Source organism: Typopeltis vanoorti, chromosome 12 (genome assembly GCF_054136105.1).
Source record: "Typopeltis vanoorti isolate ZY-2024b chromosome 12, IOZ_Tvanoo_1.0, whole genome shotgun sequence".
In the NCBI taxonomy this organism is placed as follows: domain Eukaryota; kingdom Metazoa; phylum Arthropoda; class Arachnida; order Uropygi; family Thelyphonidae; genus Typopeltis; species Typopeltis vanoorti.
The window spans coordinates 63,109,248-63,127,031 of NC_143560.1; the positions used below are offsets into that span (position 1 = coordinate 63,109,248).

Here is a 17,784-nt window from a genome sequence, read left to right on the forward strand (position 1 = left end):
CAGGATAAAATTGAATTTCATATCAAAAAAGAATAACATGTAAGAAAGTTTTAAAGCGAATAAAAGTTGGGCAGCTTTCAGATGTGAACTGTAGACTAAAATACACAAAGATTATTGAAGAAAAAATGAAAGAGTTTGAGAACAGGAATCAAACCTTGGAGATTCAGTGGCAAACTCTGAAGAAAACATTGATTGATTCTGCCAGAGAGGCATGTGATGAGGTTGTCTGCAAGGATAAAAAAATCAGAACTCCCTGGTGGACACAGGAAGTTAAAGAGGCAGTGAAAGAAAAGAAGAAAGCATATCAAAAGTTCCTGTCAAATAAGTCAGCTTGTGCTCTTAGAGAATACAGAGACAAATGCAAGAATGCTAAATACTGTGTAAAACTAGCTAAACAAAAGTCATGGGTGGACTTTGGCAAGAATATAGAAAATAAATATCAAGAAGGTGGAAAATATTCTGGAGGTTGTTGAAGAAGCTTAGAAATGGAGGAAAGAGTGCTGTAAAAGGAGTTAGAGATGATAAAGGTGACATGAAAACGGGAGAAAAAGATATCCTTGATAGTATGGAGTAATTACTTTGAAAAACTGCTAAATGAAACAAGCAGTGATGACAGCACAGTGATAAAAAACACTGACCAGGCATGCAGTCAGGAATACATATCCATACTTGAAGTAGAAAAAGCCATCAAAGGCTTGAAATGTGGAAAGGCAGCAGGAGTAGATGATATTCGACCAGAAATGCTGAAGTATGGTGGTATAAGTCTTACAGTGGCTGCACTGCATAGTTCAGAAAGCCTGGACAGAGGGACGAATTCCTGATGTTTGGAGTAGAGCTCTCAAAGTACCCATATATAAAAAGGGAAATAAAACCGAATGTGAGAATTACAGAGGTATTTCCCTACTGAGTGTTCCTGGCAAGATCTATGCAAGTATACTGGAGAAACGGTTGAGAAGAATTGTGGAAGAAAAGCTAGGTGAAGAACAAGCTCTATTCAAGCCAAATAGTGGCTGTCAGGATCAGATCTTCAATTTACAGCAAATAGTCGAGAAAGTATGGGAATATAACAAAGATCTCTGTTTAAGTTTTGTCGATCTGGAAAAGGTGCCAAAAGAGAAGCTATTCAATACGCTACAGTTGTATGGTGTCAATGGGGCATTATATCAAACAATACTTAGTCTTTATTTGAATTGTAAGTCAGCAGTTAGAATTGAAGGAAGTACAGGAAGATGGTTTAATGTTAAATCTGGTGCGAGACAAGGATGTACTTTATCCCATCTGTTATTCATTATCTATATGGATCACATTATGAAGAAATGTGGTATTAAACATGATATCAAAATTGGAGGTGTTAATATCATCTCTTTGCTTTATGCAGACGATGTTATACTTCTAAATAAATCCGATACAAGTCTGCAAGATCCCTGAAAAAATTGAATAGCTGTTGTAATAGATATGGTGTGAAGGTCAGCAATAAAAAGACAATGAAAATAGGCAGAATCATTGAAAATGTCAACTGTGTTGTGAATGGAGAACCTGTGGAACAAGTAAAACATTTCATCTACTTAGGCACGATTTTTAGTGAAAGATGGTAAATTAAATATAGAAATAAACAACAGAATCAGCAAAGCTGGTTCTGTTGTCTATGGTGGGAAGTCAATTGAATGAATTCATATGCAATAAGAAATTAGTCGGAACGCTAAATTAGCTGTAAACAAGAACGTGTTCATAGCAGTTTTAATTTATGGATCTGAGAGCTGGGTCAGAAGTGAAACACTTGATCAAAGACTAGAGACCGCAGATATGAGAGGCCTGAGAAAGATTAGAGGCGTGAACAGATGGCATAAATGGCAATATCATATTAAAAACGAGGATATTAGGAAGGAACTTGACATTGTCAGCATCCAGGAATGTGTTAGCAGAGCTAATCTCATGTGGTATGGTCACTTAAACAGAATGGGTAAAGAAAGATTAGCAGAACAATTGTTCTCTGCCAGGTTGGCAGTAAAACTACCCAGAGGAAGACCAAGATATAGGTGGATTGATAAGGTACAAAGTGCCTTAGACGATAGAAATATAAGATCTGTTAATGTTGGAGTCTTGACAACATTACCAGATCACATATCTATAATTTTCCTCCAATCAGTAGACATATTTGGAGGAAAATTGTAGATAGGAAGTTAGTAATGATGTAATTTTTTTCATGTAGTACTATCATATCCTGTATACCCCTTGAGGGTATATGGCAGGAATTTGATGATGATGATATATATATATATATATATATATATATATATATATCAATGATGTCCTGCGCACATTTCGGTTGGGTGTGTTGTCGTGTGGGTTATGCAACCCACGCTACAAACTACATGTCAATTTGACCGTATATGCATGGCCGTACATCTGCAGAAAATTTTCAGTTGGGGGGGGGGGGGCAGAGATTGGATACAAATAATTACATCAATAAATTTTTATAATTATTGATTTAATTAAATAATTACATCAATGAACGACTTTTACCTTTTTTTTTATTTGATGTAATTATTTGTCGATGTAAACTTTAAATACATTATTTTCATTTTGTATCGATTTTAATGATCTTTAATTCTGGGGAAAAAAGTAATCAGAATTAATAGTTTTTAGCACATTTTCATATATAAAAAAATTGACCGGCATATTTTATTAAAAATCAACTAATTAATTAATCCTAAATTAAATTACTTAAGTTTAAAAGCAAAAAATCATAAAACTAACAAGTAAAATAATATTAAATTAAATACACTTACCTTTTAAAAATGTATTTTTCTGCTTAAATTTGTTTCACTATAAATTTACAATTCACACTTCACTCAGTGACTCACTAGACACAGAGGGCAAACTAACTTGTGTTCACAAATCAGAAAAAGATCAACCAAAAACAGGAAAACTTGTTTTATTGCTGCAATAAAACACACGTGTTCTATGACTGCCATAACAGGCCAACCCATAATAAAATTTTAAGACAGACAAAGCATCCCAGGGTCGAGTGCATAAGAGTACACATCTCAGTCAATTATACAATTATAATTTGTGGAATTTTTTAATCAATCCTGGGGGAAGTGGCCCACCCCTGTGGATGTCCATGACTGTGATTGCATTTTAATCGATGTATGAAAGTTTTGAGAGGGTATAGCTCATCAGCGCTCATCTTATTTTAAGATGAGCGCTTTAAGTGAATCTAAGGCTTTCTCAGAGTCAGTAAAACCAAGACATAGTAGTAATTGGTATTCATTACACCGTTCAATAATCTGCTATACAACTTGAATATGGTCCATTGTACTAAAGCTCCTTCGAGAGCCTGCCTGCCTACCTGTTCTTTTAGTTGTGCTAGGTCTTGAGTCATACAAAGCCTATGAACCAAGACTTTTATAAGCACTTTGTAAACCACTGATAGTAGATTGATAGGTCGGTAGTTCGTCAAGTCTTCTACCTCACCTTTTTTATGTATCAGAATTAGAGTAGCCTTCTTCCATCTTCTTGGAAGAAGGATACTCATTTTTATTCAGGTATAAATAGTTTTGCTAAGAGTTTGTAGATTATTTCTCCACCTGTTTTTAGAAGTTTAGCTATTACTCCATCCTCACCTGCAGCTTTTCCATTTTGCAAGCTTTGGATGCTCCACATAACTTTTGGTAGAGTCTGTACTTCAGCTGTTTCATAGTTTCTTCTTCTTCATTTAATTCATCATCCTGATATAATATCGAGTAAAATTCTTCAACTCTTTTTGCTATATCATATCTATCTCTGGTGATGGTTTGACTGCAACCATCTGTTTGTTGCTGTGTGGCTTTTTTGAGACTACAGTTGTTTTCAATTGTTTGTTGTATGAATTTACAATTGAATTTTCTTATTTCTTCTGCGATATGTTTTCTGATCATTTTGCAGAATTCAGTATTCAGTTTTATTCTGTAGATTAATTGATTGTTTCATTTCTCTTCGTTTCTTCATAAGCTGTTTTGCTTCTTCAGAGATTTTGTCTTGTTTCTGTTCTCTGGTACCAGCTATTTCAAGTGAGCATTGTAAAAGGTTTTGGGTAATAATGTCATTACTTTCTGATAGGTCAGCCTTATCATCTATAATAAGATGTTTAAATCTATTGTTTAGTTCGTGTTGAGATATATCTTTTTTAATATTGAGTTTGTGTACATCTATGTTTTGCTTTGATCTCCCAAACATTTTCTTCTTTCTTTTAGGTAGTTTATTTAGATTTTACTGCATACCATATGATGGTCACTTCCAATGTTGAAGGTGTTTATAACAGAGCAGTCTTGAAAGATGTTTTTCTTATTGCTGAGGATAAAGTCAATTTTACTAGTTTTTCCCTTTGGACTTTTCCATGTCCACTTTCTTTGTGTTTTTTTTTTCTTGAAAAAGGAATTTATGATATACAGGCTTTCTTTTTCTGCAAATTCTATTAACCTTGCTCTTCTGTGTCTCATGCCACATCCAAAATTTCCCATTGAGCCTTCATCTAAATGTTGAACACCAATTCTAGCATTAAAGTCTCCCATTACAATTCTGAAATGATGTTTTCCTTTATTGTAGAGTTGGGATACGTCATGATAGAAGGCTTCTATTTCTTCATCAGTATGACTTATTGTTGGTGCATAGACTTGGATAATCTTAAGAGTGTATTTTTTTTTGGGATTTGAACAACAATACTTGCTGTTCGATTGGATACACTGTCAATTTCTATCATGTTGTTCTTCAGTTTTTTGTTTGATCAAGAATCCAACTCCACTGAATCTTTCCTTATCTTAACCTCTATAATATAGTATGTCTCCGTTTTTTAATTGAAGAATTTCTTCACCATTACATCTAACTTCATACAGTCCAAGAATGTCCCATTTTAGTCACTTTAGCTCTTCAGCTAGTTCAGTTAGCTGTGCTTCACTGCTCAGAGTCCTACAATTTAACGTTCCAAGGTATAGTTTCCAGTGGTAGCATGATCTGGTTAACAAGGGATTCTTACCACCCTCTGCCTTTAAGTTAACTGCCTGCTGCCTTAGGTGGTAACAATTCGATCACCAGGGAAGGAGGGCCATTTTATTTCTCTCGGATTCATCTTGGAAGGCTAGGCCATAAATTCACTACACTGGCCAAGTGTAGGTTGGTGAATGGCAATATTTTCACATGGGATCGCCAGTCCCAAAACCACTGGTCCACAGCTCTTTATTCAATATATTCAGAGCTGTCCTAATATCCAACAGATGGTATTTGGAGTTCCCCCCCCCCCCCATCTGCCACCTAGGGGACACGCTCGGTAACCCTTGGCAGCCCTGTGTGTGTGTGTGTGTGTGTGTGTGTAGTGTCAGTAGCCAAAATTAAATGTTTTAAAATGTAAGACATGCATGCACCTAAACTCACTTGCGCACACACATGTACACACAAAGTTTAACTGTATCAATAAAACCTAATATTTACTCACAGGAAAACTATAAAAAAATCAGTAATTAATAAATAATAATAAATGCTACTTCTAATCCCCTACTACCATGGTCTGCTTTTTTTTGGGCAATGAGAATAATTTATTCTGTATCCTGCATGCCAGAAAAGTGTAAAATTGATATACTTTATTGAAGATAGTGGTTTACCAATTAAATGAATATGGCAGAAGAATTAGGAAGTCTAATTAAGATCTTAAAAAACAAAATACATAATAAGCATTTTCCTTTCTTTCCCACTCCTCAATTTTGAAATTGGCTAATCTCTGGATTTTTCAAAAGTTGGCAAGTTTACACAGTGAGTGACAAACAAAATTAGCATGCTGTGTAGTTTATTTATTGATTGATTTATTGATAAATTCAAAATTAATATAAATATGATGCACTTGATTTAAAATTAAATTATCAGAGTTGAAGAAAGGTAAATTTTATATATAAAAGATTATATAAAATTAAGATTATATAAAAGATATATACTGTGTGTGTGTGTGTGTGTGTGTGTGTGTGTGTGTGTGTGTGTGTGTGTGTGTGTGTGTGTGTGTGTGTGTGTGTGAGTGAGAGTGATGTTAGCTATGTTTATTTAATATCTTGTTTAATAATATGCATTGCTACTTAGGGTATGAAACGGTTTGAGGCTCGCAAAGCAGTGTTGCAAGCACTGAAAGAAAAAGGACTTTATAAAGAAACAAAAGATAATCCAATGGTAGTGCCTATATGCAAGTAAGTGTTTACTGTTGACATTAGTTGATACGTAATAAACAATATGCTTGGTATATGCCATTTAGAATAACAGCTTATTAATGAACAAGTTTAATGACATGTTTAATATTGCATTATCTAAATGTTAGCCTGGTCTGAGTGCATAATGTACCTATTCTCCAACCAGCATGCTGCAATTTGAATCTCACTCTGCCTAAGATGTTTGTGAATGCTTTTAAGTGGTTAAGAGATGAATTTCACTGCTCATTGCAAAACTACCACTTCATTTGTTGGCAGTCTGAATTGGCTTGAAAAAGTTTCATATTTGGTCTCTATATATTATTTTCTTTATTTTTAACTGTATTATTTTCTTTTATTTTGTGAGTCCCTTTGCTTGCTTTGTTGGGTATTATTATGTAACAGTTATGATCTAAAGTATTTTAAGTGAGGCAATCCAGTGCAGTTTCTAAATCATGTAATAAATTATAATTGTCATTCAAGGTTTTATATATATCATGATATCCTGCAGTGCTAATCTTCTCTCTTTCCTCTACACATCTACCCACCCACCCACTCACAAATTTTTTCTTCCTTACCTGCTGTTTTACAGTACTTTATGATTAACTTTTATTTGTAATTGTCACTTTTCCTGGCAGTCTTTTTACTAAGACTTCTGTGATTTTTAATAATATGAATTGTGGAAAATTAGTGAATGTTGATATCTGTTTACTTAACAGGAAAGGTAATTGCGATATGAAAATATCATTTTTGTTGTAATTTATTTATTACTATATCATTGTTAATTATTCAGGAATCTCCGCAGAGTCTACTCATTTAAGCATATTTAAGGGCTTTTTACTGTCTTGAGAACAGTCTTTCTTTAGCAAACAGTCTCACTTTACCAAAAGACCAATATATGTTTTGTGTCCTATGCTGTTTGCACCATTTATTTTGTAGGTAATGGCAAACAGTTTTTAACTTTATTATTATTATATTATTTTCTTGATTGTATCTTTATTTTAAATGGCTTTTCTGGCTTTGCTTTTTAGTGCTTAACAGTTAGGATCACTTAAAATATTTGAAGTGAAGCAGGCCAAAGCAATTATAAATCATATAATAAATTTCATTACTCTTTTATGAATATCTTCACAATATTTGTATGGTTATTCTATTTTCTGTAACCTCTTTTCAACTAGCAACTTCCAAGAAACTTAGCTGAAAAAGAAAATAATATTGCCTAGGTAATATTATAATATGCCTAAGTTTACTAAGTATGCTAGTGTAATAAATTTTACTGTATCCTTGCTTGAGATATTTATTCTGTCAGATTAATTTACCTTCTGACTTGAAACTTCTGTTGGTAATTGGAATCCCAGAATTTTACTCCTGATTTCTAATAACTTGAATGGTAGAAAAGGTGTATTTAACATGGTGCACAGTACTACCACTACCTAGTCTAGCCATAAATACTGTTACAACTTAAACAATACATAAAGCTTTAATCTATCGGTAAATTATTTACAGCTTTCAGCACACACACAAACCACATGTATAACATGCATATAGCAGCACTCAATGTTCGAAACATCCCCCTTTTGCCTTCACTCATGCCCAAAATCTGTGAGGCCACCAATTGATGTAGCACATACAACAGTAGCAGCAACGGAAATGCTGCCACTGCTCGCTCCAAATCCACCATCAGGCTAGTGATGCTGGGGTGTCATTTCTTACTGGCTACTCTCTCGAGCTCCGACCACAATTTCAAGCCAACGTATTCAGATCAGGACTTTCAGATGGCCAATGAGATGATGATATCTCATTGGGCACATTCACCTCCAACCACTGTTGTGTGGTCCTCTTCTTGTGTAAAGGGGCTGAGTCCTGTTGGAAGGTCCACTGCCTATAGTGAAACAAGGTGTTGTTTAAGGACTGTGCCACAGGTTCTAGCACAGTGTCTGGATACACTCTGTCAGAAGTTTTAACCCTTTCTTGTAGAATTACAACTTGGATACCCCCAATACGTTTCTCCCTCCCTCCCTCCCCACCACTACACCATCACAGATGTGAGGTAATGATTGCTCTGAATCCTGGGTGCTGTGCGGCCATCTGGGGGCATATCACTGATCATTTCAGCAGTTAAACAATTCTTCATTTGGGAAAATCAAAGGCACTTCTCTGGCAGTCTGTTGTTTGCGTACTGTCAGAGAAGTGCCTTTGATTTTATCACCCTCTGCTGCATAAGGTATGGTGCTATGATGATAGGCTCTCACTCCCAGGTCATCAGTTAGCACACATGACATCATTCTCTGTGAAATGTTTATCTCTTGCGACATCACTATTTTATGTTCTCACAGGATTATGGCAAAGGCATTCCTTCACATCCCTCATAAGCTGTTGTGTCCTAATACAACATGGTCGACTTGTTCTTTGGAAGTTAGCTATGTATTCTGTATTGTTATAATGGTTAATTAATAGTCTTATACACAAACATCCTATTGATCCCCAAGTATTTTTTAGGTGAAAATAACAGATGGCTACATTCCAACCTTGTGAAGTGCGATTCATCTAGACAACTCTCTCTCTCTACTGATAAACACATGAATGTCGACTCTGCACAGCGCCACTAATGGAACTGGGTTCGTGCAATTCCGTGGGCAGTGCAGGGGTGTGCAGAAGTTATAACAGTATTTATGGCAAGGCTGTGTACATTGAATGAAGAGGCAGGTGCATGAGGTGGAGGTTCTAGAGATGTTGCATAACCTGGATAAGAATTTCATAGTAGTGAAAAATGAAATATCAGTATGCCAAAGGAATGTTCAACTGAACTGGTTAGACCTTTGACACATTTCTATAATTTGAGTTTCAGCTCAGGAATGGACAGAATGCATGATAGTTCTGTTGTACAAGAGTGATGCAAAAACTGATGTGTCTCACTACCAACCTGCCATTATATTGTGGTGAAGATTTTGGAGAAGTTGGCAGGCACTCACATACAGAAAATGAGTTGACAGAAAAGTTATACTTTGCAAAGAATATCATGGGCTTACTAAAATGAGTCATATCTAAGTAATTTGCAATGTTTTATAATAATGCTACATCTAATTTTTTGATGACGGGAATGGATATTTATATAGTGTAGGGTGGACCTGCCAGATATAATGTGATCATTGGGTTACCCTAGGGATCAATCCTGGGACTCAGTCTACACATTAATGGTATTGGGAAGGACCTGATAGGAAATTTTCAATTGTTTCCTAATGATGCAAAGATAGACTGGGCAATACGAAATGCAACTGATATACAGCACTTAAGAATGATTTCAATAGGCCAAAACTGTAGAGAAATAACAATAGCTGTCCATTTAATGTTACTAAGTGTAAAGTAATGCACTTTGGAATCATGAGATTTCTAGTGGAATATTGTTATTTCTCTGTAATGATACTGTGCCAATTGGTTTAAAATGACTTACTTATTTTTATTTTTGTGTGTCATATTTTTTGTGTACACACTTGATGTATTGCACTGTATTATTTTCACACCAAGTGTTAAGTTAATTTACACGAGTTCATCGTGATCAGTGCAATGACTTTTAACTTTATTCCTTTTAGAATCCATGAAATGATTGACTCAAGACAAAAAAAAAATATATATATATATATATATATATATATATATATATATGACAGAATGATCATTGACTCGGTTAACATACATAGTTTTATGAAAAAATTGAATGACTAGAACCGAGATTTAAGTAAAAAGGTTTTAATATAAACACACTAGTGGTTTTGGCCTGTAACAGCCTTCTTCAGGTGACATTATAAAAAGAAAAAACACTAAACATTGAGGGTTAAAAGACTATGAACAACATAGACAATCTTTATACATAATTAGCATGAAAACGTTGTAGTTGTATTTGAAGCTGTTCTTTCATTTGTTGCATTGTTGGGAGAGTGCGTGCTTCCTGCATCACGTGAACGCCAGTACATGATTACAGCTGAATGACTATCTGGGAGGTTGTAGCTTAAGTTGTTATGTAGATGAACAAGATTGAAGATGATTTCTCTAGATTCCACAATTTTTCTCTCTATTTCGTCACTGCAACGGAAGATGTTAGTAGATTTTTCCCAGCAGACTTTGTGACTTTGGTTATCATCATTAGGATTAGCCGAGAAAAGGATATGACTTGATAATGCACTCACTCGCTGTCTCTTGTAAGTAATGTCTCTTATGTGTTCTTCCATACGCATTTCGACAGATTCGTCTGTCTCCCCGAAATAAGGAATATCGCAGTCACATAATATCTTATATACACCCGGGTATTTGAGTTGATGATGACAAGGTTTTGGGTGACTAATTAAGGAACAGATCTTTGGAAGTGGAATGAACAAGGTTCTGATATTGTATTTTCTTAGAACTTTTGCTAATTTATGTGAAACAGTACTTATGTAAGGAATAGATATATTGCTTTTGAATCTATTTGTTTCTTCTGAGTGATGTCTAGGAGGATTGAGAAGGAATTTGTCAATGATTTTCTTGGAATATCCATTAACTTCGAAAGAAGTTTTCAGATGGTTTATTTCTGTAAGCAGTTCATTTGGATCATCAAGAAGAAAACGGGCTCTATGTCCCAAGGTGGAAATTATTCCAAACTTATGAGGAGGGAAATGATGGGACTGACTGTGCAGATATCTGTTGGTATGTGTGGGCTTTCTATATATCGATATTTTTAGTTTACCAGAAGAGCGAGTCAGTTTGACATCAAGAAAAGGCAAGGAATTATCCGTTTCAAGCTCAGCAGTAAACTTAATACTTTGATGTCGGCTATTGAGATGTTCGAGGAAAACCATAAGGGATTCATGTCCATGGCTCCAAACAATGAAGATATCATCCACATAATGTTTCCAAACTTTAGGTGTTAAAATAAAGGAAGAGATAGCCTTGGTTTCAAAATCTTCTAAGTAAATATTTGCAAGAACAGGAGATAAAGGATTACCCATAGCTAGTCCATGATTTTGTTTGTATATATTATCTTGAAATTTGAAGTAACCGGACCTGATGCAATGTGTAAGCAAGGCTAACATTTTTTTGGATAACTTGTCCTTGAGTAATGTTAGGACTTCATCTGTTGAGACATTAGTGAACAAAGAAGTTATGTCCAAGCTAGCCATAATGTCCTTCTTAAGAAAAATTCCTTCTTAATCCTCCTAGACATCACTCAGAAGAAACAAATAGATTCAAAAGCAATACATCTATTCCTTACATAAGTACTGTTTCACATAAATTAGCAAAAGTTCTAAGAAAATACAATATCAGAACCTTGTTCATTCCACTTCCAAAGATCTGTTCCTTAATTAGCCACCCAAAACCTTGTCATCATCAACTCAAATACCCGGGTGTATATAAAATATTATGTGACTGCGATATTCCTTATTTCGGGGAGACAGACGAATCTGTCGAAATGCGTATGGAAGAACACATAAGAGACATTACTTACAAGAGACAGCGAGCGAGTGCATTATCAAGTCATATCCTTTTCTCGGCTAATCCTAATGATGATAACCAAAGTCACAAAGTCTGCTGGGAAAAATCTACTAACATCTTCCGTTGCAGTGACGAAATAGAGAGAAAAATTGTGGAATCTAGAGAAATCATCTTCAGTCCTGTTCATCTAAATAACAACTTAAGCTACAACCTCCCAGATAGTCATTCAGCTGTAATCATGTACTGGCGTTCACGTGATGCAGCAAGCACGCACTCTCCCAACAATGCAACAAATGAAAGAACAGCTTCAAATACAACTACAACGTTTTCATGCTAATTATGTATAAAGACTGTCTATGTTGTTCATAGTCTTTTAACCCTCAATGTTTAGTGTTTTTTCCTATTATAATGTCACCTGAAGGAGGCTGTTACAGGCCGAAACTAGTAGTGTGTTTATATTAAAACCTTTTTACTTAAATCTCGGTTCTAGTCATTCAATTTTTTCATAAATATATATATATATATATATATATATATATATAATGAAACTAAAAACTATATACATAGCTAATTATAAAACTGTTTGGATCTCCTTTATCTTTAGAGGATAAAGTCGTTCACTCACTAACTCATTCTATTATTAGTTTATTTTACGTGTACTTAATTAGTCTACTAGACAGAGCATTTTGTTTTTCACAACGAATTCCTACAAACAATAAATGTAGAGTCAGTTGTGTATTACACCCTTTCTCAAAATATAAAAATTCTTAACTTCATTTGGACAATGCATTGTTTCCTTGTAGCACATATTGTTCCATTTATCCTCACTGTTTCATTGGAGTATAAATATTCTTATTTCAAGCAGTTTTATTACAAGAAGCACAAATTATAAATTTTTTACCAGAGAAAAACATTTTCTTTTACTACTTTATAAGCACTGTATCATAGTAGAGCCTTGTCATTAAAACCACTTTAGAGTTTCAGATTTGCCTTTCTTCGAACGTTGAAATAGAATGTTTGGTTAATACTTCCTTTTATTTATATTCACTTGTTAACAGTCTCACTTTTCCAGTCAAAGGATTCACCTTGCTAAGATTACATTTTTGGGATTCTCTTCTGATACATTCTGACTATTAAGTTTTTTTTTTAAAAAAAAACTTGACATTCAAACAAAATTCTTTGGCCTGAGTTGGCAAAATTTCATTCTCTCTCTTTCTTGTTTCCTTGTTACCCCAGTACCGAACATTCTATCTGTCAGCTCTCAATCATCCATCATCCTCTTTGATGAGCATGTGCACTTGTTCAGCAGCAAGTGAGAAGTCAGTGATAGCTGACACTTTGTCATCATTAATGGAAAGAGAATGTCTTTACAATGAGCAACAGATATCACAATGCACTTAACAATTGTGAATTACGATAAAGAGCCACTGAAATTATTATAGTTATCTGATGTCTGGTAGGTATAGTAAATCTCACATACTTTACATTTTTTTTTTTAACAATTTCTTATCGGACACGTTGGAAGTGCCAATTATACATTGTTATGAAACTGAAACTAATAAAATACTGACGTAGGGAATTAATTTTAAAGATTCATAATTATAAATGACTTTTTACAATATTATATTGGTTGGATTATGCTTGGAGAAACTGATGAGTCTAGGGATCTTGGAGTGATGGTAGGATAAGAAGTTGAAGTTCAAAGGTCACATAATAAAAAAAATCAGAAATATGACTCAGGAAAATTGCAATGCTGAAACAAACGTTGGCATGTAAGAATAAGTCATTTTTTTACCTCATTAACAAGGCATTGATACAACCACTTGGAGACTACTGTGTGCAGATTTGATATCCTGGGTTCCAAGAGGATGGAAGAAAATGAAGAGGAAGAAGCTGTGTTGATGGTGCAAAGAAGAATTATGAATATGATATTGGGGTTGTGAAATGTACATTATGAAGACAGATTAAGAGTATGTGGACTTCAGACACTGGTAAACAGGAAAAAAAGAGGAGTGATATAATAGAGGCCTATAAACCTCTGAAAGGATGCTATAGGATATTGGTTGATGAAATGTTTCATTATATGAAAGGTGGAGAAAAAACAAGAGGGTATCCATAGAAGTTTGTGTGCAGTTAAGAGAAATTAAGAGCTATATTTTTTTCTCATAGAGCAGTGAGTAATTGAAACAGTTTGCCTTTTGAAGTGATGAGTGCATCTAGTGAGAATGAGTTTCAGAGAAGTGACAGCTGATGAAGATGAAGTATGGTCTCCCACATGGGATTCAGTAAGTGAAAGAGGCAGCCACGAAAAAGTAGAGATCATATCAAAAGTTTCTGGTAAGTCAGCGTGTGCTCTGAGAGAATACAGAGAACAGTGTAAGAAAACAAAGCAATGTCTAAAGCTAGCTAAACAAAAGTCATGGGATGACTTTGGTTAAGAACATAGAAAATAAATATCAGGAAGGTGCCAAATGTTCTGGAGGCTATTGAAAAAAGTTACAAATGGAGGAAAGGGTATTGTAAAAGGAATCAGAGATGATAAAGGTGATATGAAAATTGAAGATAAAGATATTCTAAATGTCTGGAGTAATTACTTTGAAAGATTGCTAAATGAAAGAGCACAACACAGTTTTTTAAGTGTGTGTCTGTTGGGGGTGGAGCATTCAAGGAGAACACAACCAGGAAAGTTAAAATGTGGAAAAGCAGCTGGACTAGATGATATTTGATATAAGAAATGCTCAAATATGGAGGTGTAACTACACTGCATAAATTAGATTGAAGCATATTTGAGAAAAAGCTAAGAAAAGGGGAAAACATCAAGAACAAGCTGATTCAGTTTGTTCTTGATGTTTTCCCCTTTCCTGTTGTTCCTGATGGTTGTGAGGATCAGATTTTCATTTTAAGACAGATAATTGAGAAATCATGGCATGGAGTATCTGATGACTTTCATTCAAATACACCACTTTTTATTTTCAATTTTTTATAAATAAATTAGGTGACTTATATATTAAACAATCATATAAAAAATTGGAGAAATTAGGATAATTAAACATTTAATTTCTTTTTTCCTCTCTGTTTACCGTAATATAACAGTTTCTTTTAATAGGCTGTTGCAAAATTTAATTTACTGTTATAATTAACTTCACTTGACCTCATCTTGATAAAGAATAAAGAAAATTTTAGGTTAATAATTTCTTGAAATTTGATGTTACTAAGAAAGTTTAACTCTGGTTTATGTTATAAGATATTGCTGAACTTTGGCAAGATTTTGTAATGGCGATGGCGACAACAGATAGTTGATAATTTCCAAGTTCAAGAACTGCACTACATTTCAGACAGTAGATATCAAGAAATTATCATTATTTTACTGTAATTGCTGAAACTGTACAATAAAACTGACTTTCTTATCTGAATGTTTAATTTACTTGTTTGTTTTTCCTCCCATTGGCTTCCCCATCACCCTATTTGCCTTTGAGTAGATGTGATCAATGTGTTGTAAAGTGAACTGCTTTATCTCTTTATCTAGTTGTACACCTAAATATTTGGTTGCTGGTTGCCATGGAATGGGAGTGCCAAACATATCAACTTTTCCCTCTCATACATTCGTCTTGTCAATAGCACTACAGTGCTCTTGTCTACATTAACATCAGTTCACCATTTTTTGAACTATTGTTCATTGATCTCGATTTTTAGTGATCTGATGATCTTGTTCTCAGCAACTGATCTATTTGAGGCAACTTATTTTGACTCACTGAGACTTGTTAATCCTGTCTTTAGTGACTTTGGATTCAAGGCATCTCTGGAGGTAAGTACCAGCTAGTAACTAGATTTATTTCATTTCTCTCTTCTTCTTCTCTTTTTTTTTTTTTTTTTTAATCTCTTCTCTTAACTTTCAGTTTACAATTGATTCATGAACTTTAAATAGGTAATCCAAGTGGGAAAGCCTAAAGTTCGAGAAAGTGTTTGCACAGTTCAGAAGTTTTTATTACTTCTTGCAAATGACTTCCAGGTTGAGCTTGAGAAGCTAGCAACCACTCTGATCATTGACAACAAACCAGTCACAGACTCTGCACTCACAATATGGTTCATATTTAATCCAGGAAACAGCTGAGGAACAAAATGGGTTCTGCAAAGTCAGAAGGAAAAAAACAATGCAAGGAACCAATGTCAAATGAAACTGCAACCCCATTGAAGCAGTAATAAACCAATGTAAGAAAAGAGTTCCTCCTATTATTCTACAAGCCAAGGAATAGTGGACGAAAGTGACCATTGCTCTCAAAAACCATAAAATGGATTTTATGAAAACCAGGAACACGAGCCGGGGGGGGGGGGTCCCGAATACAGCCAATGATGGTAGCTGACTACCGCACACTTACTAAACTTTTAGATGATGAAAACATCCAATACCACACATTTGCTCTAAAAAGCAAAGAACTTCAAGATGGTACCGCACAGTATAACAGACTCCTTCACCACCATTGAAGTTCCAAGAGACCTCCAAAACCGCAGAGACTAAACTCTGTTAAAGTTAGCTGTATGCTCCAGGCAGATAAATGACAAATGCACGTTGTCCTAGTGGAAATCAGCAAACAATACCAAGAAATCTACAACACCTAAAAACATTTTGCGATCTGGCTATAAAACCAATATCACAGAAGGCATCAACTAAACAATGCCACTGTTGTCATAAATGCGGCCACTCACTATGCTTCTGTGAGGCTCATTTCTACTGCATTAAATGCAGATAAAACCACGCAAGCTTCTTACATCTGTAATTATGTATATAATTCATAAATGGTAGATTTGCTGGTTGGAGTGATCACAAGAGAATAAAATTATTGTGAATAGATTATATTCATTGCTTTATTTCCGAAAAAAAAAATTAACTACATTTTATAATATTCAATTGCACCTTCATGATTAAAGTTTTGTTTGTTTAGTTAGAAATATGGTTATATTGATGTCAGATTGATATATATACATATATACACACATATTTTTTTTTTACAGTCGGTCTAAAGATATTGTCGAGCCACTTTTAAAGGTACAATGGTATGTAAGATGCGATGAAATGGCTCGCAAAGCAGCACAGGTTAGTGCTCAGAATAGCTTTGAAGTATTTGACTTTTTTTGAAATTTATATTTATTTTTTACTCAGCTGTGTTTTGATCTCTAACAAACCAGCTAGAGCTATTATCTTGTTTTTCAGATCAGAACTTAATTTTACAGTTGATCATCACAGATGTAATTAATTACTATTTCTTTTTGTTCAGTGTTTGAGGCTATTTAAAAAAATGGTAATTGTATGTTATTCAATTTTTTTATTATTATTATTATTATTATTCAGAAATCAAAGGAAAAATGCATGGAAGTTAATTTATATTGGGTTAACCACCCAAATGGCCATATGATGAAGATATCAAATAATTTATGTTTTGTATATATGTTATTTCAATGGTCACTACATATCCATGTTTTTATTGATGTATAAAAAATGTCATGGCTGGTACAGTGGTTAAGTGAATTGTTAAAATATGCAAAATATTATGTAAAATATTTGGAATGAATTAAATTTTACTATTCATCTGTGCTGAGGGGCATCTTTCAAATTGAGTGTCATTGGTCCAAACCATACCAAGCTATTTTATACACCATTTCAAATATGTATGATACCAGTGCAACAAGCATTTTTTTTTAATTAAAAAAAAAAAAAAATGCCTGTTCCATTAGTAGCACTGATTTTTTTGCATTTTTCACTTAAACTGACAATTATTTCTGCACTGAGTTCATTTGGCACTGAGTTCATTTCCATTATGTTATATGCATAGGTATTTCAAAGAAAATAAGTGCTTGTTATAGTGATCTTTGCTATAGCAAGAGTCCACTGTCCTTTCAGATCTTATTCAAGTTTATCATGCAGCATTTTTAAGCCACTTATATTACGTAACTTGTACTCCAACATTAATATCTTTTAATTATATATTTGTATATCAAATATGAGCTATTAGTGACAAATATAAAACTCAAAATGGATGATTCATCCAATGTTTCTAAGAAAATATAATAATGTACTAATATAACCTATCAGCAATTGATAACCACATAATCTAAAAAA

The 17,784-nt window shown here is 34.1% G+C and overlaps 1 protein-coding gene across 1 annotated transcript in view; it reads left to right on the plus strand.

The window, feature by feature from the left end:
• The window catches only part of ValRS (Valyl-tRNA synthetase), a 464,082-nt gene that overhangs the window by 230,328 nt on the left and 215,970 nt on the right, over positions 1-17,784 (plus strand). Inside the window, exons 11-12 of the mRNA XM_090401956.1 lie at positions 6,103-6,206; positions 16,680-16,761. Of these exons, the coding sequence (XP_090258082.1) occupies positions 6,103-6,206; positions 16,680-16,761 (186 nt within the window). The remainder of the gene's footprint in view (positions 1-6,102; positions 6,207-16,679; positions 16,762-17,784) is intronic.